Source organism: Eubalaena glacialis, chromosome 11 (assembly GCF_028564815.1).
Source record: "Eubalaena glacialis isolate mEubGla1 chromosome 11, mEubGla1.1.hap2.+ XY, whole genome shotgun sequence".
NCBI classification, from domain to species: Eukaryota; Metazoa; Chordata; class Mammalia; order Artiodactyla; family Balaenidae; genus Eubalaena; species Eubalaena glacialis.
Genome location: NC_083726.1, coordinates 116,394,709 through 116,419,940, shown reverse-complemented (window position 1 = coordinate 116,419,940; position 25,232 = coordinate 116,394,709). Strand labels below are relative to the sequence as shown.

Genomic DNA, 25,232 nt, shown 5'->3' with positions numbered 1-25,232 from the left:
AATGTCTGTTATTTGGGTGTTGGATTTCCTGAGCCAATATTCTTCTCATTTTCTTCTCTCCTATTTTTGTCCTACTTTCTAAAAGCTTCTCTTCAGTTCCATCTTTTAATATTGCTAGTCAATGTTTTAAATTTCAGCATTCATGTTTTTAATTTCTAAAAGCTCGTTTTGTTTATTTTTTACACTGCCCTGTTCCTGTTTTAGGGACACATATCTTTTCTCATCTCTGTAAAGATATTAACTATGGTTCTTCTGGACTTTCTTTCGTTTCCTGTGCTAGTTCCTTCTCTGTGTTATTTTTTAAGTTCCTTTGTTATGTTGGAGCCTTTCTTCATAAGCCTCGTGATCCTCTGCTCTCCGGTTATATTTAAAAGTGAAACACTAAAAATCCGATTTCGGTGTCTTCCTGTGCATGTGAGCAGGGCTCGCGGAGGACAAGCCCTGGTCTGGGAGGCCTCGTAATGAACTTTTATGTGGGGAAACCCCCCTTGTCTGTACCCAGCGGTCTCTTCTCTGGGTTCTCAGAGAAGGAGAAGCGTCGTGTACATGCTGCCTCCTGGTCATCTGAGTATAGCATGGGAGGAGGGCCATCCAGGTTCAACACTAAAACCTGCAGCTTCCCCCCTTCCCAAGTCTCCAGCAGAGCGATTTCCTCTTCCAGGCATCCCAATGTCCATGTCAGGGCGGCCAGCCCTGCCCACCCTGCTGCTGGCGGTGGCCGTGGCCGTGTCTTCTTTCTGCTCGGCCACATCCGGAGACGAAGCACGAAACCGGCTGTTGATGAGAGAGAAGATGATGCGGATCGGGGGGCAGCTGGTGCTGAAGCAGGAGGAGGAGCTGGCCAACCAGAGGCTCGGGGCCCTCAAGGAGGCCGAGATGCAGGAGGCCCTGAGGACGGGGAGCATCCCACCCAGCATGCACTTCTTCCAAGCCAAGAGCCTCATTGAGAAAAGTGCGGTGTTCAACATCCTGAAGAAGATGCCAAAAGGTAGGGGTCTGGAGGGGACGGTTCTGGGGTCCTGGGGACATAGGAGGTACTAAAATGGAGCCGGTGGTCCTTGTTCTGAGTGGAGCCCAGACTCCACTGGGGCCCTGAGCCCTTGTCCTTGCTGGTGGACTGGGGGCGGGGGCTCCACGTGGCTGCCGTCCACCCTGAAACCAAAACCCTGGCTCCGAGGGGACTCGGCCTCAGACAGATGGCAGGGAGGGGGCCTGGATGTCACGGGGCATCCCTGGCAGGGCTGGAAGTCATCCCCCATAAGAACCCTATCCCTCCCTGCATACGTTCTTCTAGCCTTTCCAGGGGCTAAGTTACCAAAGAGGATGCGTCCTAGATAAACACATTTCTAGTACTTCATTGCTACTGTCACCTGGAAAAAAAATGCACAACGTGAGAGCTGGGAGTTCAGTTTTATTTGGGGCAAAATGAGGACTATAGCCCGGGAGACAGCATTTCAGATAGCTCTGAGAAACTGCGCCAAAGAGGTAGGGGGAAGGTCAGTATAGATGTGATTTTGGTGAAGGGGGAGTACATGCAATGAAGCACATATTTTTTGCAGGTTTCTGCTAGTCTTGTGAAGGTTACTGCTGGTCACGAGGAGCAGACGTCACCATGAAGGATCTTAGTGTTTTTGTAAATATGAGGAGATGCAAGAATAGGGCTCATAAAATCAGCTCCTGAAAATATCTATCTGAAGACCTGCTCTGTTAGTTTTTCCCAGAGCACAGAGGGCCTCATTTCAGCTCTCCACCCTGAACTCCTTTCAGGGGGTGTCAAAGGTCAGCAGCTGCAGCGGCTCATGATTTAATCCTTGTAGAGGTAGATGGCAAGTGCCAATTTGCAGGTGACGCTACTGTATAAACGCATCGCTGTGAACAGTAGAACAGTCATGATCCTGAACACGTAACTTGCAGCTGCAAGCTTTCTATACTTTTTTTTTTAGTGTTATAGAGATTAAAAAATGTAAAAACTGTGAGGTTGGGAAAGCAGCCTCCCTGTTTAGAGAGGGGACACGCCAGAGCTCGCACAGCGGGACACCTGCCAAGGGGCCAGTGTCCAGACCAGGTGCTCAGATGCAGCAGGAGGGCAGAGGGGGTGAATCCTGAGCCTCGAGTCGGTGTGAGGTCTGAAGGAGGCCAGAAGCTGCAGGGCTCGGCGGGAAGCAGGAGGTGGGCAGGCCGCGTGTGGGGTGACGCGGAACAGGATGGGGGACTCAGGGACCCTGGGCGGACAGGCTGGCGTGGGCGGGCGGGGGCGGTCTTCTCACACCCCTCACACCGCGCTGGGCCCGGAGGACTCATCTGGAGGTCAGGCTCCCCATGGGAGCTGGAAGCCAATAGATGGAGCCCAGCCTTCTGATTGCAAACCCGCCTGCGGCCTCTTGGATGAGACCACCCAGGGCTCCTGCTGGTGAGGGACGGGGTCAAGGAGCCGGGAGGCCGGGCCGCCCCGGGACGAGGCCACCGCAGAGGGAAAGGGCCCCGTGTCCCCAGGAACGTGGCCCCATAGAAAGCCGCGCCCCTCTCGTCCGCCTCTGATGGGCTCTCGGCCCGAGCCCGGGGTCCGGCCCCCGCTGCCCTCGCCTCACCACCCCCCGCCCCTCTCCCTGCAGGGGCTGCCTTACACGTCCACGACTTCAGCATCGCCAGCACGGACTGGCTGGTGAGAAACGTCACCTACAGGCCCCACTGCTATTTCTGCCTCACCCCGAGGGGGACCCCGCAGTTCAGATTTGCTCGCTCGACTCCCCCCACCCTGAACACAACAGAATGTCCCCAGTGGGTTTTGCTGGAGAAGTTTCGAAAGGGGCTGCCGAACATCACCGAGTTTGACCACAGGTGGGTGGTAGCTCGGGAAGAACCTGTGTCGCACCTGCGCAGGTGGGGTTGGCGTGTGCGGTGTCCCCGTGGGACAGACCCTTCTAGAAACACCTGGCGTTAAAAAAGTCAGGAGGCTTTTTCTCTTAACTTTATGGGATCCTTTGCTTCACCAAGGTATTCAACACCTATCCCATCCGCAGCAAGTTCCTGGTACGTTTAAAACCCTATTTGACCAGCGACACTGCTGCTGCACCGAACGGGACTTGTCTGGACCCTCAGTAAGGCCGGAGACAAGGGGATTCCCAGTTCCTGGAGCCAAGAGGGCCCAGGATGGATGAAACAGCCTGAAAACATGATGGGGCAGCTTCCTAACAGACTTGTATACAAATATTATAATAACTATTCTAATCGTAGAACCATCTACAGAGGGCTTTCTTGAGGTATTTCCTTGATGAGTAAGAAAATGCAGCTCAGCCTGCATTTTAAGGAGGTTGCCCAAGGCCACACAGCTGGTAAACGGCTAATCAGGGAAGTAACCTGTGTCCTGTACTGCCAAGTCCACAATTATTTCCATCGGACCTTGGGTTTGAGTTTGCTGGGGCTGCCACAATGGAATACCACAGACGGGGTGGCTTAAAAAATAGAAATGTATTTTCTCCCAGTTCTGGAAGCTGGAAGTCCAAGATCAAGGTGTGGGCAAGTTTCTCCAAGGCCTCTCTCCTGGGCTGGCAGACGGCCGCCTTCTCACTGTACGTGTGACCCTGGGGTCTTGGACACCAGCCCTACTGGGTCAGGGCTCCACCCTTATGACCTCATTTAACCTTAATTACCTTCTGAAAGTCCTCATCTCCAAACACAGTCACATTGGGAATTAGGGTTTCAGCATATGAATTTTGGGGACACAATTCAGTGCATAGCACCCTCCAAGGAGAGCTTGGTCCGAGATGTCCGTTCAGTGGGGTCGGCCTGGCTAAGAGGCCAAGGGGGACAGCAGAGCCTGGCTGGTGGGAGCATCCTGCCAGGTGTCTCCTGGGGAGCACTTGGAGGTCCCAGGGTGGGGGGCCTCCATCAGGGAGCCTGGGCAGGAGTCCTACAGGCCGGAGGTGACAGCCTGCAGCAAGCCTCTGCCCACTCTTTGTATCCTGACAGCCTGCTGAGGAATTTCACCCTGATGACCGAGAACCCCCAGGCAACTTATGCAAACCAAGACGTGGTCTGGGCCAAGTTCGAGACCATCTTCTTCGTGATCGCGGGCCTCGTGAGCTACGCCCCGGTATTCCGAGACTACATCTCGCAGGGCCTGGAGGAGTTCTACCAGGACAACGTGCTCTACCTCGAGCTCAGAGCCATGCTGTACCCGGTGAGTCCGTCTCTGCTCTCCTCCGCTCAGGCTGGACTCTCTGCTCTCACCCTGTAGGGCTTCACGGGCTCCCCACCCTAGTGCTGCACAGGACCGAGGGCCGGCTTCACCCCCAAGGGGCCTGGTGCCTTTCCGGGGGCCATGTGAGCAAGAAGCCCTGGGCTGGCCCTGCAAAACTGGGCACGTGCCCCTCACTGCCCATCACCTCCCTTCCCTCGTGATCCCCACGGCCCAGCTCCCCCCAGACGCACGGGGCCTGCTGATGCCTGGGCACCTGCCCTGGACTCTGGGCAGTGCCTCGTGCCCAGACCATCCTTGACCGTCTCCTTTCCTATCAAAATGCGCTACTGTGAGTCCCACAGGACGATGCCCTTGGTGCAAGGCCCGCTGAGCCTTTCATCTGGTAAATGGGTCTAGTTGCAGGTAGAGTGGGGTCTGGTGAGTTCCTGGGGGCCCTCTCTGTGGAGCACGGGGTCTTCTATGGGCAACAGAGACATTTGATTTGACTTTGAGGAAGGAAGGTCAAAGAGAAAGAAAAGGAAAAGGTTGGGAAGAGTCCAAAAGTATCCCAAAGTGTCAAAATATTAACAAATCGCTCACTAGGATCTTGCATGTTGGCCAGAAGCAAAGGGTGACGGAGTCTCAGGTACCTGAGACGGGCCGACCTCAGCTTTGCAGACCTGAGCTGGGGGAGGCAGCGGGGTGGCTCGGGCTCCAGGCTGGGGGAGGCGTCCCATGAGGAGCCCGGGCGAGTCAAATGCTGCCGAGAGAGGACCCTTCTGGTGCGTATGGAAGAGGACTTTCCTGAGGACTTTTGGGGGGAGGTGGGGATTGGGGGGTTGAGGGAGTAGCCGAGGTACTGGAAGGCTCTTCCAGTACCTTTAGGGGGCTCACAAGAGTACGTGCATTGCGCTGTAGGGGAGCACACTCGCCCCCAAAATGTCACTTTGGCATGTGGATTATTTCGAGCTGAAACAGTCAAGGCCCAAAAGACTCAGGAAGAGCCTTTGACCTTCCCCCTAAGTGCCTAAAAACACCTAAAGGGCCTGTTCTCAGCGTAGAGCCACACCAGAGTCTCTGCAGAGAATATGGCCGGGTGTGGTCGGGGGACTCCTCAGGGCCTGGACACCAGAGTCCACTCTGTCCCATTGTCCCTGCTGGCCCAGCAAACATGTGTTTACCAAACACTTGCTTTTTATCACCCTGTGAATTGCCTTCCTCCCCTTTGAAGTCCCAAACCCCTACCCCCAACATCCTCTTTTGTCTTGAGCTGAAGATGGTATTTAAGGTGAGGGCTTCAGCCATTTGGGTGAACGGCTCAGTCTTCCTGGGTCTCTCCCACGTAGAGCTGTTATTAAACTTTTGCTGGATTTTCTCCTGTTAATCTGTCTCATGTCAGTTTAATTCTCAGACCAGCCAGAATTTCGAAGGGTAGATGGAAATGTCTCCCCCTACACCCCGACAGTTGGCCAGTTGGCCTAGGCAGCTGGATTCAACTTTACTGGCTGGACACCCCTGGCCCCAGGCTCCTGCATCTCAGAGATCCTGGCAGAAGGTGAGAATCTTTATCCTGTCAGTCTCCTGGATCTCTGCCTGCAGGGGCTTTTGGAAACAGGAGTGGTAAGAGTCCTTTTTCTCTTTTCTAAAATCAGATTAGCAGGAGAAAATGTTTGTGGAGCTAGTTCTTGGGCCTTAGGGCCTCTGGGTCAGTGAATTTGGAAGAGAGCTCTGGGCTTGTGAATCCTTTTCCTCCCAGAGATGGTCACTGTTTTTCTGTGTTTCTGTCTTTTGTGTCATAAGGAGGAAAACCATTGGTCTGATTGGTTTTACTTTTTTCTTGTTCTATGTCTTGAGAGTTTGGCCTCAGCACCAGTGAGAAAATTCGCTCTGGTCCTGCCGTTCGGAAGGCGCAGGCACCAGGGCATTTGGTGGCCAGTCGGATAGACTGGGATTCCTAGCTGTCACCTCTGGTCGGAAGCACAGGCCACAGCTGGGCTTGCAACCAGCGTCCTTGTCCGACTGTGCCAGCTGCCGGGGGTTTGTCACAAGGGGTCTCCGACCACAAGGGGCCTCTGTCATCTCAACCTTCACGGCCGCCTTTGCTTCCTTAGACCATCCTTGGGAGCGAACTTTCTGGAGCTTGTGAGGTTGTGTCCTTTGCACTCTCCTGCGACACCTCTTTTGTTCACGGTTAAGCCACGGAAAGCCTCATGGTGTGAGTTGGTATTAAGATCCTACTGTCAATGGCCAGAGGATGGATACTTTGAACTGGAAAAACTTCTAAATTGGTAAATTTTTTAGAGACCTCTCCTTGTAAACACCTGTTTTATTGGTACCAATGTTAAGACCAAAATGTTACCTTAACTCAAACGAACAAAATGGTTTGGGAAGCCGTATGGAATTCAGGGTCCTAGCTTGCCTCATGGGTCTTACAGATGCTAATAAAAAAGGTCCATTAATTAACAAGGGAGTGAGAAGAAGGGTGAAGTCGGGACTCTTTCCAACAAGGTAGACATTTGTAAAGGGTTATTAAGGGGAGAGTCACAGGACTGGTCCCAGCAGTGTGGGAATCTATAGATGGTTGTTAAGAAATGGGATGAATACAATGGACATTGATGGGATTAAAACAAAGGTTTTGATAACAGCACTACCTAAGGCTGGGTGGGCCAAAGGGACCCCCTGCCAGCGCCCTCCCCCAATATGAAAGGGCCCCAAACAAGTCTTCTCTCTTTCCCCCAGTTTGGAGAAATTTAAAGGCCAGGACGCAGAGGTGACACCTAATAAGCCGACCTGCAATCGCAAGGGCAACAGTCAGGCTGATTAACCAAGTTAAAGATTGACAGGAGGGCCTGGGTCCCTGGGCTGGACTCCGCACTGGGGACCCAAGGCCTCTGACAAAGGAGGGTGGAGGGAACTTCCCCTAACCCCTCGATGCGGGAGCCCCAGGAGCTGTGGCACCAAAACCACTCGTGGAGCTGAGCTGGGGTGTGAGGGTAGACAAGGTTTATAAAGCTTGGAATGTTTGAGGAGTGTTTGATGGGAACGGATGTGATGTCCAGCTGAGAGCACTTCCCCGACAGTATCCAAACTGGCCTGTCCATTCATCCAAATTATTGAGTGTGCCAAGGCCTTGCCACACTCAATAATTTGGACTGACTTCAAGGGTGGCACTATTTTGGTTTTGTTACCATATTCCATGGTCTTTATTGGCTCAGAAATTTTACTGTTTGTACACCCAGAAGTAAAAGGGCTCCAGAGGACTGACACACATTGACCAAAGTCATAAGAGACAGATGTATCCACAAGAAAGTCAGAATGCAGTTTTCAGAGAAAATTATCAATCAGACCAGTCACGTATGCTTCCCTGTCAGTAGATTCTCTCTTGAAGACAAATTATTTTTTTAATTGAAATATAATTGATTTACAATGTTGTGCCAGTCTCTGCCGTACAGCAAAGTGACTCTGTTTTACACATATACACATTCTTTTTTTTTTTTTTTTTTTTTGAGTATAACTGCTTTGCAATGTTGTGTTAGTTTCTGCCGCAGAGTGAAGTGCATCAGCCATACACATACACGCATCCCCTCCCTCTTGGACCTCCCCCCTACCATCCCACCCAACTAGGCCATCACAGAGCACCAAGCTGAGCTCCCTGTGCTAAGCAAGTTCCCTTTAGCTATCTATTTTACACATGGTAGTGTATTTATGTACATTCTTTTTTTAATACTCTTTTCCATTATGGTTTATCCCAGGAGACTGGATATAGTTCCCTGTGCTATACAGTAGGACCTTGTTGTCTATCCATTCTAAATGTAATAGTTTGCATCTCCCAGTCCAACCCCAAACTCCCCGTCCATCCCTCTCCCCGCCCCCACCATGGCAACCACAGGTCTGCTCTCTACGTCTGTGAGTCTGTTTCTGTTTTGTAGGTAGGTTCATTTGTGCCATATTTTAGATTCCACAGATAAGTGATATCATATGGTATTTGTCTTTCTCTTTCTGACTTACTTCACTTAGTATGATCATCTCTAGTTGCATCCATGTTGCTGGAAATGGCATTATTTCGTTCTTTTTATGACTCATATTCCATTGTATATATGTACCACATCTTTATCCATTCATCTGTTGATGGACATTTAGGTTATTTCCATGCTTTGGCTATTGTGAATAGTGCTGCTATGACCATAGGGGTGCATGTATCTTTTTGAATTATAGTTTTGTCCGGGTATATGCCCAGGAGTGGGATTGCTGGATCATATGGTAGTTCTATTTTTAGTTTTCTGAGGAACCTCCATACTGTTCTCCATAGTGGCTGCACCAACATACATTCCCACCAACAGTGGAGGAGTGTTCCCTTTTCTCCACGCCCTCTCCAGCATTTGTTATTTGTAGACTTTTTTTTTTTTTTTTGGTAGACTTTTTAATATGACCATTCTGACTGGTGTGAGGTGGTTCCTCGTAGTTTTGATTTGCATTTCTCTAATAATTAGTGATGTTGAGCGTCTCTTCATGTGCCTACTGGCCATCTGTATGTCTTCTTTGGAGAAATGTCTATTAAGATCTGCCCATTTTTCGATTGGGTTGTTTGTTTTTTTGTTGTTGAGCTGCATGAGCTGTTTGTATACTTTGGAGATTAAGCCTTTGTCAGTTGCATCGTTTGCAAATATTTTCTCCCATTCCGTAGGTTGTCTTTTTGTTTTTTTTATGGTTTCCTTTGCTATGCAAAAACTTGTTAAGTTTGATTAGGTCCCATTTGTCTATTTTTGTTTTTATTTCTATTGCCTTGGGTTGAAGGCAAATCTTAACTTCTCCTGAAGCCAAACTATCTGATATTTTTGCGTTTGGAGTCTAATTTTTAAATCCTGGGTGGGATCCCTAAACTGACTCTATTGCCCTAGTTTGACTTGAAGGGTCGAGGGACCCTGTCGTGGAGGCTGCTCCAGCCCTGAGAACCCATCCTTCCCGTCCTGAGTCAGGGCCCCCTTTCCCCCGCTTCCAGGTCTCCACTCTCCTGTGCATCCTGGATGACCCCCTTTTCCTGGGATATGTTCACACCTCCTCGAGGTCGGCCCAGGTGAGGGTGTGCATCTCCACCAGGATCTGGTGATTGTTTGCCGGTTTAACGCTGAGCACAGACCTGCATACCTATTTCTGATTCTTGGGAAGTGGGAGTGGGCCTGACCTTGGCCCCCAGGAGAGACTTCGTCAGCCTTGTGAGCAGAGTCAATAAGTCCTGGGTACAAACGATCCTTTCAAAAGAAAAGAGAGGGTCCAGTCCGCCTTCTACTAAGAGAAGAATTTCAGAAAGAGATGAGCTGGCCCTGGACTAGCCCATGTAGGGTGGAAGACGGTGCATCTCCCAGAGCCCTTAGTCCCCTGTTTGGCCTGAAATCCCTTCCTTCGCCCAGCCTGGGCCCCGCCCCCTAAGCCCATCCTCCTCTGGAGTCAGGTTTAAGCCCTGCCTCCACCACCACCCCCACCTTCTTGGGACTGGCTTCCTCTCCTTGAATCCCTGTTTATTCCCAGCACCTGTGTGTATGTCAGCCCTGGTTTCCCAGCTAGAGAAATGACTGTGAGTCATTTCAGACCCGGCAGAGTCCTCCAGAGGCTCCAGGGGTGATCATCATGCTTAGGGGTGGTAGGTGTACATGGGACTAATTTGGAGGTGCTCTTTGGACCCCGACCTCCCAGGGTCCCAAATCTTGGGTCTTGGGTTGGGCTAGGAAGCTGCCAAGTTAACTAGCCAAACACCCCTGTCCCCCACACCCCGTGGTTCCAATGCAGATGATCTGACCCAGGCCACACTTTAATCCCTTTTCAAAGCACTTTATCTGCATCATCTCCTTTGAGCCTCACAACCTGCACTTTGCAGATGTGGAAACTGAGGCTCGGAAAGGTCAAAGAGCCTGACCCAGGCCATGTGGGCAGTAAGTAGGGACGGGACAGGGGCCGGGGTGCTGGGCTTTGAGAAGCCCTGTGGGGCTACACGCATCTCAAAAGGAGCTCCCCGATGGGCTTCCGGCCTGGGGGTGTCGCTTCCTGTGGGCACATCCTGGCAGCTTTCGCAGAGTGGGGAGTGGGAGGGAGGCCTCCCCTTGGGGAGGGGTCTTGGGCTCCTTAGGGGGAAGGGGAGAGGAGGGAGAGGGGTGCGGAGAGAGGGCCTGAGCCCCTGGGGAGGTATTTGGGGAAGCTGCAAGGAATTGGACCTTGCTTCCTCTCCCCCTCCCCCCTCCCCACGCCCCTTGGGGACACTTGGCTCTGGGGTCTGCGCTGGGGACCTGCCCAGCTAGCCTCTCTCCCCACCCACTCCGGCACCCAGCCAGGATTCCTTGAAGGTGGAGGGTGGCTGGGATTTGGGCTGGGGTGGAGACTGAGGGGGATGGGATTTGCTGTTTGCTCTGGTCTGACCCTGGAACAAAGGGCCCTTGCAGTCCAGAGTCTTTGCCTAACGCCCCCTTAGCCAGAGTAGGGGAGCCATCAACACATTAACAACTAAAAACGTCTGCCCTGGAATTCTTTTCTGAGCCCCCTGCCTCCCCCTCCTTGCCTGTGGGGCTAATTCAGGGCCTGGGATGATGTTGATGGACTATCCCACTGCCCAGCCTCCTATTGTGTCACTAATGCTCCATCACAAAGGCCACTCACCCGTAGCAACAGTTGCTAGGCGGGTCTGATCTCCTGGGCCCCATCCCCGCCCCCTCGGCCGGAATCGGAGACTCAGACTGGGTCGGGCCAGCCTTCCGAGAGGAGCTCCCAGGGGATTATGCACAGGAGCTAGCCCAGCTGGCATTTACCCGTGGGCGGTCTTGGGGGGGACACGTCAGGGGCCGAGGGAGCTCAGGAGGGTCGTTCGCGGACGGCTTCTTGGATGCTGTCACTTGCGTAACCAGCGGTCGTAGTGCTCCCCCTACCCACTCCCAGGGTTTTGTCCTGGATTCTTAGCAGAGTCCTTCATTAGGAACTCCACCTGGCTTTTCGCTCCAGTGACCCGTGTTTCACGTCATTGGTGTTGCTCTGCAGAATCCTGACGGCCGCACTTTCCTACGACGTTACGCTGTGACTGTGCTCTTAACAAGGCTGTGAAATCGACAAAAACGGTAGATCTTCAGCCTAGAGGTACATTATACATGAGAGTCACCTGGGCGAGTTTAAAAAACCAGGTTCTACCCCCAGAGAATCTGATTTCATTAATCCGGGGTGGGATCCAGGCATTTTCTCCTCACTGGGTGGTCGGAGACTTTGAGACAGCGCCCCTCCACCGCGATGCCGCCGACCCCCGCCCCCCACTCCAGCCAGGGAGCCTCAGAATCCTCATCTGTAAAATGAGACCTACCTAACAGTGCAGTTTTGAGGATTAAATGAGATTGATGGAAAGCTCTTGGCATATGCCTGGCACGTAGTAGAAGCTCAGTTAATGCTTTTTAAGTGAATCAGGCTCTAGAAGTGAAAGCTGGTTGCATTCAGAATTAGAGCTTCCGAGTCCTAGTATCTGGTCTGACACAAACTAATTGTGTGACCTTAAGCAACACTGCCCCCAAATTTCCTTTCTGTTCCTTCAGCTTCAAATTCTTTAATTCCATAATATCATAGACAACGGGAATTTGTAATCTTATACTAGTTTATGAAAGTAGTATGTAGTTTGAATAACTTCCCCACAAATTTACACTGCCTCAAGTACACTGTAAGATTTGAGATCATTTAAATTGAGTCCAATGTGTTTTTAATCCAAGGGGGCTTATTATAGGGACATAGTCGCTTTTGTACCACTGAGCCTTAGATGAATGACAGACCCCTTCCTGTACTTACAGGTTGTTACATTCTTAGATGGTAACTCATCTTCCTAGGACAGCTGCAGATTTGAGTTGTTTTTCTGCATCTGGTGATAGGTTGCTAATAACAACACTGTGTTGCTAGTTATTTCTTTTTTTTTATTTTATTGGGGTATAGTTGCTTTACAACGTTGTGTTACTTTCTGCTGCACAACGAAGTGAATCAGCTATAGGTATACACATATCCCCTCCCTCTTGGACCTCCCTCCCACCCACCCCCATCTAGGTCCCCACAGAGCACCAAGCTGAGCTCCCTGTGCTATACAGCAGGTGCCCACTAGCTATCTCTTTTACACGTGGTGGTGTATGTATGTCAAACCTAATCTCCCAGTTCATCCCACCCCCGCTTCCCCCACTGTGTCCACACATCCATTCTCTATGTCTGCGTCTCTATTCCTGCCCTGCAAATAGGTTCATCTGTACCGTTTTTCTAGATTCCACATATATGTGTTAATATACGATATTAGTTTTTGTCCTTCTGCCTTAACTTCACTCTGTATGACAGACTCTAGGTCCATCCATGTCTCTACAAATGACCCAATTTTGTTCCTTTTCATGGCTGAGTAATATTCCATTGTATATATGTACCACATCTTCTTTTTTTTTTTTTTTTTTTTAAATTAAATGTAACCTTTTTAATTTGGGTTTATTTATTTATTTATTTATTTATGGCTGTGTTGGGTCTTCGTTTCTGTGCGAGGGCTTTCTCTAGTTGCGGCAAGTGGGGGCCACTCTTCATCGCGGTGCGCGGGCCTCTCATTATCGCGGCCTCTCTTGTTGCGGAGCACAGGCTCCAGACGCGCAGGCTCAGTAGCTGTGGCTCACGGGCCCAGTTGCTCCGTGGCATGTGGGATCTTCCCAGACCAGGGCTTGAACCCGTGTCCCCTGCATTGGCAGGCAGATTCTCAACCACTGCGCCACCAGGGAAGCCCCACATCTTCTTTATTCATTCATCTGTCGATGGACATTTAGGTTGCTTCCATATCCTGGCTATTGTAAATAGAGCTGCAGTGAACATTGGTGTGCATGTATCTTTTCGAATTGTGGTTTTCTCAGGGTATATGCCCAGTTGTGGGAGTGCTGTGTTATTATGGAGAACAATATGGAGGTTCTTTAAAAAACTGAAAATAGGGACTTCTCTGGTGGCACAGTGGTTAAGAATCCGCCTGCCAATGCAGGGGACATGGGTTCGAGCCCTGGTCTGGGAAGATCCCACATGCCGCGGAGCAGCTAAGCCTGAGCCACAACTACTGAGCCCGAGTGCCACAACTACTGAAGCCCACGCACCTAGAGCCCGTGCTCTGCAACAAGAGAAGCCACCGCAATGAGAAGCCCGCACACCACAACCAAGAGTAGCCCCCACTCGCTGCAACTAGAGAAAGCCCGTGCACGACAAAGACCCAATGCAGCCAAAAATAAATAAATAAAATAAATTTATTTTTAAAAACTCCTAAAAATAGAACTACCATATGACCTAGTTATCATTTCTGAGTGCTTTACAAATATTAACTCATTTGATCCTTGCAACAAGCCTCTGAGGTATGATTGGTTTGGAATATATTGTATCTCACTGGAGCCTGAACCCAGAAGGCTGACCACAACCCCAAACCAGCTGAGAACTTTCCTGTGAGTCTTGGCTTCAGAGCCTGTTTTAACTGCACCAGTGCGGCTGTGAGGGGCTGCAGGTCTCACCCTGGAAAGGGTCTCCACTCCTGGAAGTGGGAGGCTCTTGAGCATTCAGATTCCCACCTTGGTGCTCCCATCAAGGCTGCAGTTTCTTGGGCAGAGGCTGGAGGCCAGAGGGGCATGAGCTCGGGGCCTGGGCAGCCCCAGGAGAGACTTACTGGGGCACCAGAAGACCAGGAAATGCTCTGGATGCGCTTCAGTGTCTGCCCTTGTGGCTCTCCGTGGCACGGGAACTAGCAGTGGGACCGCGGACGGAATCCATGAGTGGGAACCACCCTGAGTGCAGCCCCATCAGGCCTCCGTGGCACCTTTTGTGTATCCATGCAGACTCGATTAACCTGCCAGGGATCTTCCTTTAGGCAGAATGTCATGTGTTGATCTATATATTTAAGTTTCTTTCTTTTGTCTCCTGTGCCCCTCCAACATCCATCTATCCATCCATCCCCTAAAAACGTGCCGCGTGAGGCTTAGTTTTTTTTTTTTTTTTGGCCGCACTGTGCAGCAGGCAGGATTAGTTCCCCAACCAGGGATGGAGCCCATGCCCCCTGCAGTGGAAGCGTGGAGTCCTAACCACTGGACCGTGAGGAAAGACCCAGCACTTTTTTTTTTTAATTGAAGTATAGTTGGTTTACAATGTTGTATTAGTTTCAGATGTACAGCAAAGTGATTCAGTTACACACATATATATGTATCTATTCTTTTTCAGATTCTTTTCCATTATAGGTTATTACAAGGTATTGAGTATAGTTCCCTGTGCTGTACAGTAAGTCCTGTCTTAGTATTTTTAAAGCTGCAAGTAGGGATTTCCCTGGTGGTCCAGTCGCGCTTCCACTACAGGGGGTGCATTTTCGATCCTGGGTCGGGGAACTAAAAAAAAAAAAAAAAAAAAAAAGAAAAGAAAAAGGTGCAAGTAGACAACACTCTTCTTAGGTTAAAGCTTGTTTCTGGAGGTCCTCCTCTGGTCCTAGGAGAGGAGGTGGGAAGGTCAAGCGACATGGACCCCGCTCTCAGGGATCTGCGACCTGGTTGGGGTGTCTGGACAGGTGACTCGTAATGACGGAGCAGTCAAGGCACGGGGCAGAATTCTGTCCTTCCCTTCTGCAAATCAGGTGGGTAATGCCAAGATGACGTCAGCTAATAATTTTGGGTTGAGTTAATACAATGGTTCTCAAACTTTTACTCACAAAATCTTTGAGGATCCTAAAGGGCTTTTGTTTATGTGGATTATATCTACTGTATCCTGTATAACATAACCAGTATTAGAAACTAAAACTGAGAAATTTTCAAAGCACAAGCCTACACAATTACACCATCTATTTTGTGTCAGAGCAATATTGCCATATATGATGCAGCTTCTGGAAAATTCTGTACACTCTGAGAGAATTAGAGTGAAAAAGAAAACATCTCAACATTTTTATGAAGACAGTTTTGAATCTGTAGACTTTGCAAAAGTCTAGGGGACCCTCAGCGGCTCCCTGACTATCCTTTGAGAATTGCTGGAGTACAGTATCAAAGATTTGAAGATTCTAACAGAATGCCTTGATCAGTAACAGGAAAAGCATTCTTTTAAAAAATCCTTTGGGGACTTCCCTGGTGGTGCAGTGGTTAAGAATCCACCTGCCAGTGCAGGGGACATGGGTTCGAGCCCTGGTCCGGGAAGATCCCACATGCCACGGAGCAACTAAGCCCCTGCACCACAACTACTGAGCCTGCCCTCTAGAGCCTGCGAACCACAGCTACCTAGTCTGCATGCCACAACTACTGAAGCCCATGCACCTAGAGCCCGTGCTCTGCAACAAGAGAAGCCACCGCAATGAGAAGCCCGTGCACCACAACAAAGAGTAGCCCCCGCTCGCCACAACTACAGAAAGCCTGTGCACAGCAACGAAGACCCAACGCAGCCAAAAAAAAAAAAATCCTTTGTAAGTAGGAAAGGAAGAAAGTAAGTTTCCTTTACCTTCTTACGTTCTGTTCTTGGGATGTGCAAATTAAACTGACAAAAGCAGGGCTTCCCTAGTGGCACAGTGGTTAAGAATCCGCCTGCCAATGCAGGGGACATGGGTTCGAGCCCTGGTCTGGGAAGATCCCACATGCCGCGGAGCAACTAAGCCCGTGTGCCACAACTACTGAGCCTGCGCTCTAGAGCCCGTGAGCCACAACTACTGGACCCGTGTGCCACAACTACTGAAGTCCGTGTGCCTAGAACCCGTGCTCCGCAACAAGAGAAGCCACCACAACGAGAAGCCTGCACACCACAACGAAGAGTAGCCCCTGCTCGCTGCAACTAAAGAAAGCCGGTGCACAGCAATGAAGACCCAACACAGCCAAAAATAAATAAATAAATTTATTTAAAAAATAAAATAAACTGACAAAAGCCACATTAACAGGAGAAAAGGCATAGAAATTTTATTTGATGTTAACGTTTAAGTTTTACGTGCATGGAGACCTTCATAGAACAGAAGTGAAGACCCAAAGAAGTGGGTAGACCAGGTTCTTATATACTACAGTATTTTAACAAATGGTGAGAAATTGTGGAAAAGCAATAAGACAAAGGAAAAGAGGTTTGGGCTTCCAGGTGCAGTAAATTGTGGGGAGGTAAGTGTATGGGGGAACTAATAGAAAACAGGGGTTATTTTAGTCAGGTTTGCCTGTTCAGATCCAGCTTGGAGCCCAGTTTCTGTCTCCAGTGATAAGGGCTGTTCTCCTGGAATGGGAGCTGGAAGGGGGCGCCTTCACAGACAGAAATATATGTCCTGCTCTGAGGCAGAAAGGAGGGCACAGACCTCTGTCTGCTTTTGTGCTTCTTAATTGCCTTCAGCTCAAAATAATCCTTATGTAAAAGTGGGATATTTGGGGGTAGCACATTCTGATATCCTTCAGGACCCCCAGAGATGGACAAGCAAAAAGCCTGCTCTTCCCCACCGCATTTTTTCTTTTGTCTCACCTACTGTGCACCCCTGGCTCTCCCCACTCTGCCCCTGACCATTTCACTCTTGGTGTCCCTAGTGGCTTGGCCACCTCAGGGGTCCCCCGCCTCGGGGTGGGAGAGTGGGGAGATTAAGTGGGTCCTTGGAACACCCTTTCTGGCTTGTGTCCTGTCCTCAGCTGGCCTGTTCCTCATTCGCTGCACAAACCCTTACTGAGCACCAACCATGTGCCAGGCACTGTTCTAGGTGCCAGGACCCAGCCCTGAACAAGAGGCAGACATCCCAGCCTCGTGGCACCAAAGAGCATTATCCCATTCGGGGCTGGGACTTCTGATCAACCTCAGAGGCCGTCAAAGGCACTGAACAGGGAAATCACAGAGTCCAACCTGGTTTTGGAGATTGTTGGCAGCTGGGACTGGAGATCTGCTCTGCTCACCTCTGACGTCTGGTCGGGGCCATGCTTCCCTCGCAGGTGTATGAACTGAACGGGACGGTCTACAGCCCAGAGTGGTCGGTGAGGTTGTACGAAGAAGTGGCTCGTAATTTTGCAAAAGAGCATCCTGGGTTTATTGGAATCAAACTCATTTATTCGGATCACAGGTGAGAGCGAGCACGGCTAAGGCTGAAGGAGCTAGGAGGAGACGGGGGTGGGGGGGGAGGAGAAAGGGGTGAGGAGGGGCTGGGAGGCTGGGGCCAGAGACCCCGGGGGACTCCATGTGCCGTAGCGGGAGTGCAGAATCCACTCTGAAATCACGACCAGGCTGGAATGAAGAACTGTGGCAACTTTCCAGATGATTCCAGGCTGTGACCCACACTGGCCTGGGTCATCAGTTACGGGTTTAGTGTTTTTGCCTGAATGTTTTTTGTTTCAATCTGTGGCTGGGTTCTGCCTCATGGCAGCCACGTCTGTGTGGAGACCTCTGGGAGCTGCAAAGAAAGACTCACACTTGCCCCAAGCAAGAGAAGGAAGCCTACAGAGGAATTCTCCGGATTTTACCGAGGAAGGGTCTCCCTTTTGTCAAAAAGCAGCCAGTCTGGACAGTCGGTGCTGTGTCCAGCTGGAGGGTTTGGGGAGGGCAGACCCCGCCTGCTCAGCCCCCCGCCGGGGGAGGTGGAAGGGCAGTCAGACCTCCCTGGAGCCCCCTCCCCTCCTGGTGAGACTTGGGGCCGCCGGAGCTGGTGGGCTAGGGTGGAGCTGGCAGTGGTGGACGGTGGAGGCTCCCCGGGGCCGGTGGCAGGAGTGCGGCTGCACGGCATCCCCTTGGCGCTTGGGACGGAGGCAGCTGCTCCCGGTGCAGAGGAGGGACGGGCAGGTGTGGGGCTCACAGAGCCAGGGATGGAACAGGTGGCCGATGCCTCGGCCCCATCATGGACTTGCGCCTTTTCTCTTTGTGCTTCCGTGGTGTCGCTCCCGCCTTTTCCCTGCCCTGGGCTGGAAGGGAGAGACGTGCGGGGGAGAAGAGGCAGTTTGGTCGTGTGGTTTCTGCAGTGCCCAGGCCTCGCTGATGGAACCAGGGCCCAGGCCCAGCTGCCCTGGCAGGGGCTGGGTGGCCTGTGGTGTTCCACAAGTGCCCAGGGAGCAGTGCGCTGGGCACAGCCAGGACCATCCTCTCAGGGATGCGGGGCAAGTTTCGGGCATGGCCGCTTTGCTTCAGCCAAATGCAGACAAATAAAACTGCGTTATTTGTTTTGACCCTGTGGGTCCCCGTCCCCACTGGCTTTCCAGAGCCCACGCTCTCTGTGGACCCCGCCGGAGTCCTTGAAAGGGTGGATTTGGGCAGAATTTCTCCGTGATGTGGCACTTGGGGGGCACAACAGCCTGGATGGGGCGGGGTCGCGTGGGAAGGGCGGCTGGGAGCCCTGGACGAGGCCAGACCGGCCGTGAGGGCGCTCACTACACCCACTGGCCCCGAGGAACCTGTGCCCGTGCTTCTCTCCATCTCTCCCACAGGTCCAAAGATGCGTCCGCCATCACGAAATCCATCCAGACAGCCATGGAACTTCGAGCCAAGTTCCCCGGGATGGTGGCGGGGTTTGACCTGGTAATGGGCCCAGCCCAAAGCCCTCCGGGAAGAGCTGGGCGGCCGGCACCACTGAGACCCTCCCTCGGGGCCTGGGGGGTGGGAAGGGAGAGCAGAAAAGTTCAGAAAAAGGCTAGAAAGGGAAGCTCCAGAACAAGGAAGGGCCGGGATGAGGGGCTGTCCCCCACTCCCCGGTCTCTGCCCTGCTCTGGCCTCAATGCCCACGACACATCGCTCTTCAAGCAGCAGCCCAGGGCTGGGGTGTCTGGAAGGAGACGTGGGGCTGGGACTGGGTGCACCGTCCAGGATCCAAAAGCGGCCCCGCCCCCTTCGCCCCAGCTGCTTCCAAAGCTGCACATCCCTGGGTGGTGTCACCCCCTCACCCCCCGCCCCAAATAACAGCCAGGCCACGCTGCCAGGTGACAACTCCTTAATCTCATTAAGAAGCTAAATTAATGCACCCCTGGCCCCCCTCTTCCAGAATCTGCACATTTTACTCGAGACTGTGCTGCAGCTCTTACTTTCAGCCCCACCAGGGCCCTGGGAGCGGATCTCAAGGAATTGTTTTCTTTGGACCAGGGTGTCCTCCTGGGGTCCTTGGGGGCTGCTCAAGGGATCCGGCCTCTCCATCCCCTTTTCCCCTCTGTGCGCGGCGCCTCCCGACCGGTCCCTACAGGACTCAGGTGCACCCGTCCTCGAGGGAAGTCGGGCTGGTGTTGTTCAAAGGGTCGGCTCCCGAGCCCCGCGTTTCCTGGGGTCTGTCGGTCCTGCTGCGCTGGACACCCAGCTTGTGTTATCACGAGAGTGCCAGCGCCCCTCCCCGCTTTCTCTCCCAAGGATCTCTCACTCCCGCCCCTGGGGGTGCGCCTTCGTTTGAAGAGCCGGACTTTGGTGCAATTGCTGTCGGGTTAATTACAGCTGAGGGACTCTGCTGGGAGCTGCCAGGCCCCGGGACCCCAGGGGGCGAAGGCCAGAGTCCTCCCGACCCTGCTCTAGTGCTCAGGCTCTCCCGCCCTCTCTGTCTCTGTCTCTCTGTCTCTCTGTCTCTCTGAGTCTCTCTCTCCCCCAACAAGGAGCTCAGGCTGAAGCACAGGGCTGGGAAGGCCGTGTGCAGGACACCACGCAAAGGCTGGAAGGGTCGAGGTACAGCCTCTGAATAAGGGGGGAGTTGTTTCGGGGCAACGGCGCTCTCTTTTTCTTTCCCAGTCCTGCTACTGGTCCCTCTCAAAAGGCTGTGTGCCTGAGGCCTCAGCAGTGCTGGCAGGTACAGGGCTGCAGGGCACACCAGCAAGGTCCCCCACTCTGTCCTGCAGGTGGGGCGAGAGGACACGGGCCACTCCCTGTATGACTACAAGGAGGTTTTGATGATCCCAGCCTCGCGGGGCATTAAGCTGCCTTACTTCTTCCACGCCGGAGAGACAGGTGAGCCTATGACCCTGTCGGGGACAGGGGGGGTGATGGGCAGGGGCCCTGGCCACCTCCGAGGGCACGGACGGGACACCGGGAAGTGGACTGACGGCCCCAAGGCGCCTCGCGGCACCTGTCCCTTTCACGTGCATTATCACATCTGTCCTGACAGCAATGCCCGGAGAAAGAGGCATAGTGATGCTGGGGCAGCTGCCCTTCACATACATTATTCATAGCTCTCACCCGGTCCTGCCAGGAGGGCGCTTTACCCCCATTTACAGGTGAGGAGCCCAAGGCTCCAGCCAAACACAGTAACTGGTCCACGGTAAGGAGCTGGGAACCTTTCTGATGATCTCCTTTTTATAAGGCATGAACTGTGCTTTCGAGGTCGACTCATCTGCAAAGTGGCACACCGGGAGGTGGTGGGAGAGGGACCACCAGACCAGCTCCACATCTGGGAGGCACTGTCCACACCCGCCAGGCTGAAGGGGGGACCCCAACCCACTCAGGCAGCCTGGCTGCCCTTGTTTCTGAAATGCCACCTGCCCAGCCATGTCTCTGCTCCTCAAAGCTCAGTTCACGGGCTCACTGGTCATCACTCAGCCTCCAGAATTTCCAGACCTTAAAACATGTCAACCCTCAGCAGAAGCAGCACCAGGTCACAGCTGCGACATCAGATCCCAGGGAAGATCTGGGGGGCTTAGACCTGCTGCATCCCTACTGGCACCCCTCAGAGCACCTCAGGCTCCTGCCACCCGAGAAGACCTAGGAGACAAGGGCAGAGCCGTGGGAGCTGGGATTTCGTAGCCAGGCTTAAACCTTGGTGTCTCACATCATCTCTCAGAGGAAGGCTCCCGTGCACTAATCTCTTTTTTATTTTTTTATTTATTTAGGCTGCCCCGGGTCTTAGTTGTGGCATGCGAGCTCTTAGTTGAGGCATGTGGACTCTTAGTTTTGCCATGCGGCATGCGGGATCTAGCTCCCTGACCAGGGATCGTGGAGTCTTAACCACTGGACCACTAGGGAAGTCCTGCCAGGGAAGTCGTGCGTTAATCTCTTTTTCCTGACGTTATTTTCAAGTCCATTTAGATCCAAGCTGTTCTAGGAGATTTAAAGAATTGTTTGTGGGGATGGGGAAGTGGAGATGGGTCAGGGGGTGTGTGTAGGGGGGGTGTTAGCCTTGAAGACCGCGTGGTCTGGTTGGGAAAATCATACTCACCTCTGTGAAATCATCTCAATTCCAAGATGCATGGTCCTACGAGAGGATTTTGCCAGGACTTGGGTATTTAATACCTTTATTTAAAAAGAAAAAAATCTTTGAAAAGAAGTATTAGTTAGGAAACTAGTGAAAATCCACCTGAAGCACATGCCCTCACCAGCAATGGGAATACTTGGGTTTCATTCCCAACAGAAAAGTGGAGTTTTCACATTTCACATGTGAATCAGTCAGGACGCTTTTGGCATCCAGGCATGGGGCCCTCACACCTGGGTCTCACAATTAGGTCTTCTGTGATCTCCCGCAATAAGCAACCTCTGCTTTCTTTCTGGGTCCGGGATTTCACCCCACTTGGTCACAGATAGTGAAGTCACATCCAGGCGTGACCAAAGAGGAGCTCTTTCCTCCAGGGCACCTCCTTGTACTGGGGGGGCAGCTGCAGGAGTCCTCACCCACACCCTCCCGCCCCAGGCTGGCAGAGTCAGAACTGCCATTCTCACCTCCAGCGAGGCCCTGCCAGCGGGAAGTTGCCTCGGGGTGGCTGGTTCCTGCTGGCTGTTGCCATCCTGCCACGGGTTGTCCCAAGAGTTCTGTTAAAGATAGAAATTAAAGTACGTACAAATCATTATAGTGACCGAGTCTGCAGCACATTGTTGTAGAGATCCTACACATAAAATTCCCAGAAAACAGCTCTGGAAACAAACATAAAATGGAAAGAAAGAATATGGATGGTGGGTCGGGTAGACCAAGGCTTGAAACCCAGTTTTGCTGCTTCCTACCTGAGGACCTTCTTTGAGTTTATAAAGCCTGTGTGGGTTTCAACTTCCTCAACTGTTACATACGTACATACATACATACGTACCTATAGGCAGGCCGTACCTCTCTTCGACATTGTCATAAGGAAAAGGTGTGTGCGTGTGAGCTTTTGTGTTAATGTTCATTTCTCTTCCTTTTCCTGCTTGGGGAGTCTGGGCCCTTCACCTGCAGATGGTCTGTGGGTCCCATCCATCCACTGAAGACCCACCCCCTTTATTCCTAGACTGGCAGGGTACTTCCGCAGACAGAAACGTTCTGGATGCCCTGTTACTGAACTCGACCAGGATTGGCCATGGGTTTGCTTTGAGCAAACACCCGGCCGTTTGGGCTGAGGCTTGGAAGAAGGACATCCCCATCGAAGTCTGTCCCATCTCCAACCAGGTACGCAGGCTCCCTGGGGCCAGTGGAGGGCACTCTCCTCCCCCAGCCACGACCAACCTTTCTCCTGCGTAATCTCTCCGTAACTCCCTTGGTTTCTCTGTCCCTCCACTCTCTCACTCCTCTTCGTGAAGTTATGTAGGAATGGACTTTGCCTAAACCATTCATAGTAATGAGGGTCCCCAGTGGGGCGGGATTGTGGGTGAAGCTGTGGACAAAGCTAAAGGGGCCCGGGACGGACACGCAGGGGGTAGTGTGGGGTCCCACTGCCGCGCAGCTGCTTGGGGCTTTGTGCTTAGGACAAAGCTGCTGCGAGCAGGACCAAGAGAGACCAGATGTTTGTGGAGAAAACGAGGAATCGTGGGAGGACTGGCTCTTCCTGCGTCAGGACCGCCCAGAGTCCCGACGCTCGGAACAGTGACGGGGATGGCAAGGCCCAATTATACTCGTGGCCTCACCTTCCTCGTGACGGCGCTTCATGGATGCACGGTTGTCTCTGACTGGGCAGGTTCTGAAGCTGGTGTCTGACCTGAGAAACCACCCTGCAGCCGTGCTGATGGCCACTGGATACCCCATGGTCATCAGCTCTGATGACCCCGCTACTTTTGGAGCCAAAGGCTTGTCCTATGATTTCTACGAGGCCTTCATGGGCATCGGGGGGATGACGGCCGACCTGAGGACACTCAGACAGCTGGCCATGAACTCCATCAGGTGAGTGTACGTGCTCTCCTCTTCGGTCACCGCCCGTGTTGACCGCTCCGAGGTTTGGGCGGAGGCCTGAAGGTTTCCGTGCGCTTTCCGCATCGTCTCTTATCCTGTGACTGCTCTCGGGCTGGGGACGTGGTGCCCTGCCAGCATCCGAGGTCCCCTCCCGCCCCTCCCCAGGCTGACCCGGGCGCCCCTCCCCCGCAGGTACAGCGCCCTGTCGGAGACGGAGAAGAAGTTTGCCATGGCAACCTGGGAGGAGAGGTGGCAGAAGTTTGTGGCTGAGCTGGCAAGGGGCCCCAAGTGAGGAGACGGCCGTCTGTCACCCGCTGCCTCTGCTTCCCTCCGCCCCGGCCTCACCTTCTCTCAGCCGGTCCGGAACCCAGGGAAGTCACCTCCGTCTCTTTACCAGAACGACCTGCGAGGGTCACCCGCAGCCTCCACCTTGCCCAGCCTCTCAGAGCCCTCATCAGTGGACCCCACTCACCTCGTGGAATGTCCTCCCTCGGCCTTGGTGACACAACCCCTCCGGGTTCCTGCTTCCCTCCAGCCGCAGCTCCCGGGCCCCCGTCCCCAAGCTCCTCTCGGCCTGATCTCGGGTGGGCGTCCCTCAGCTCAGCCCTGCGCTTTTGTCTCGTCTGCTTTCCTCCCCTTTCCGCACTCTTCTCCTGGGTGGTCTCGTCCACTGCTTCCCTTTAGAAACCACGTACTTGTTGCTGATTCCCAAACCTGTTGCTGATTCCCAAACCTGGGATACACTCGATGGCCCCCAGGAGCCTCGGAGACCGGCTCCGAGCAACGCTTCCCTCCCAGGTGTCTCGGTGGCTGGCATCTCCGTCCACGCGGCGCAGCGGTGGTCAGAGGAGTCCGTGCTGCTCCTGGTCACCCAGCCTCCCCTCCACCGCTGCTGCCTGGCCTCCAGCCGCTGTATCCACTCTGGCCCGCCTCCCAACAGTCCCTAGCTGCTCTCCCCCTTCTCTTTGCCCTTTCCAGCTCCTTCTCCCCGGAGCAATGACTGTTTAAAGTTAAATTAGGGGCTTCCCTGGTGGCGCAGTGGTTGCGAATCTGCCTGCCAATGCAGGGGACACGGGTTCGAGCCGTGGTCCGGGAAGATCCCACATGCCGTGGAGCAACTGAGCCCGTGAGCCACAACTACTGAGCCTGCACTCTAGGCCCTGTGAGTCACAACTACTGAGCCCGTGAGTCACAACTACTGAGGCCCGCACGCCTAGAGCCCATGCTCCACAGCAAGAGAAGCCACCGCAATGAGAAGCCCACGCACCGCAACGAAGAGTAGCCCCCTCTCGCCGCAACTAGAGAAAGCCCGTGCACAGCAATGAAGACCCAACACAGCCAAAAATAAATAAAATAAATAAACAAATTTATTTTAAAAAAAAAAGTTAAATTAAACCAGGGTCCTCCACTGTGACAAGTCTGTGCACTTAGGAAACTCCCGTCCTCACCAGGCACGTAGCATCCTGTGACCCGGGGTCCGTCCCACTCCATCCCGCCCCGCACGGGACTCCAGCCTCGGTGTCCCGAGCTCTGCCCGCCCCAGGGCCCCCCTGGATCTCTCTGCTGGGAATGCTCCCTCTCCCACTTGTGTCTGACTCTTGTCACCCTCGGGCTCCGTTTCATGTCCTTGTTTCAGAAAGTCTTCTCCCTCGGGGCACCTTGCTCTTCCCTCCCACCCCACCGTGATGTGTAATGACCATGTATTCAGTTCTGCGGGGCCGCCCTCCCCCACGCCGTCATCTCCCCGTGGACAGGCACGAATGACCGGTTCACGTCCACCGCGAGCCCGGAGCCCAGCCTGTGCCCCTCGCCCAGTCAGTCCCCAATAAACATTGTGTTGCAAGAACGGACATGCCCCGTTCGTGCTGAGCTGAGGTCGGATCCCAGCTCCCAGCCTGGTCTCTGGGAGAAACTGGACCCCTTGAGGTCTGACTTCATGTAGATGCATCTATCAGCCGAAATTAAGTCAGCTTGCTAGATTATAAATATTATTTTCACATACATAATATATGCTACTTTAAATAGCAGCCATCCTAAAATAATGTAACCTTC

The 25,232-nt window shown here is 52.8% G+C and overlaps 1 protein-coding gene across 1 annotated transcript; it reads left to right on the top strand.

Moving 5' to 3' along the window:
- The first annotated feature begins 243 nt into the window (after positions 1 to 243).
- Positions 244 to 24,132, top strand: ADA2 (adenosine deaminase 2). The gene is given in 11 exon segments (XM_061205413.1): positions 244 to 441; positions 444 to 620; positions 622 to 988; positions 2,613 to 2,838; positions 3,970 to 4,180; positions 17,095 to 17,222; positions 18,574 to 18,664; positions 19,957 to 20,065; positions 22,306 to 22,463; positions 22,969 to 23,171; positions 23,373 to 24,132. Coding segments are annotated over 11 exon segments (1,968 nt in total). The 3' UTR covers positions 23,473 to 24,132.
- Positions 24,133 to 25,232: the final 1,100 nt, after the last annotated feature.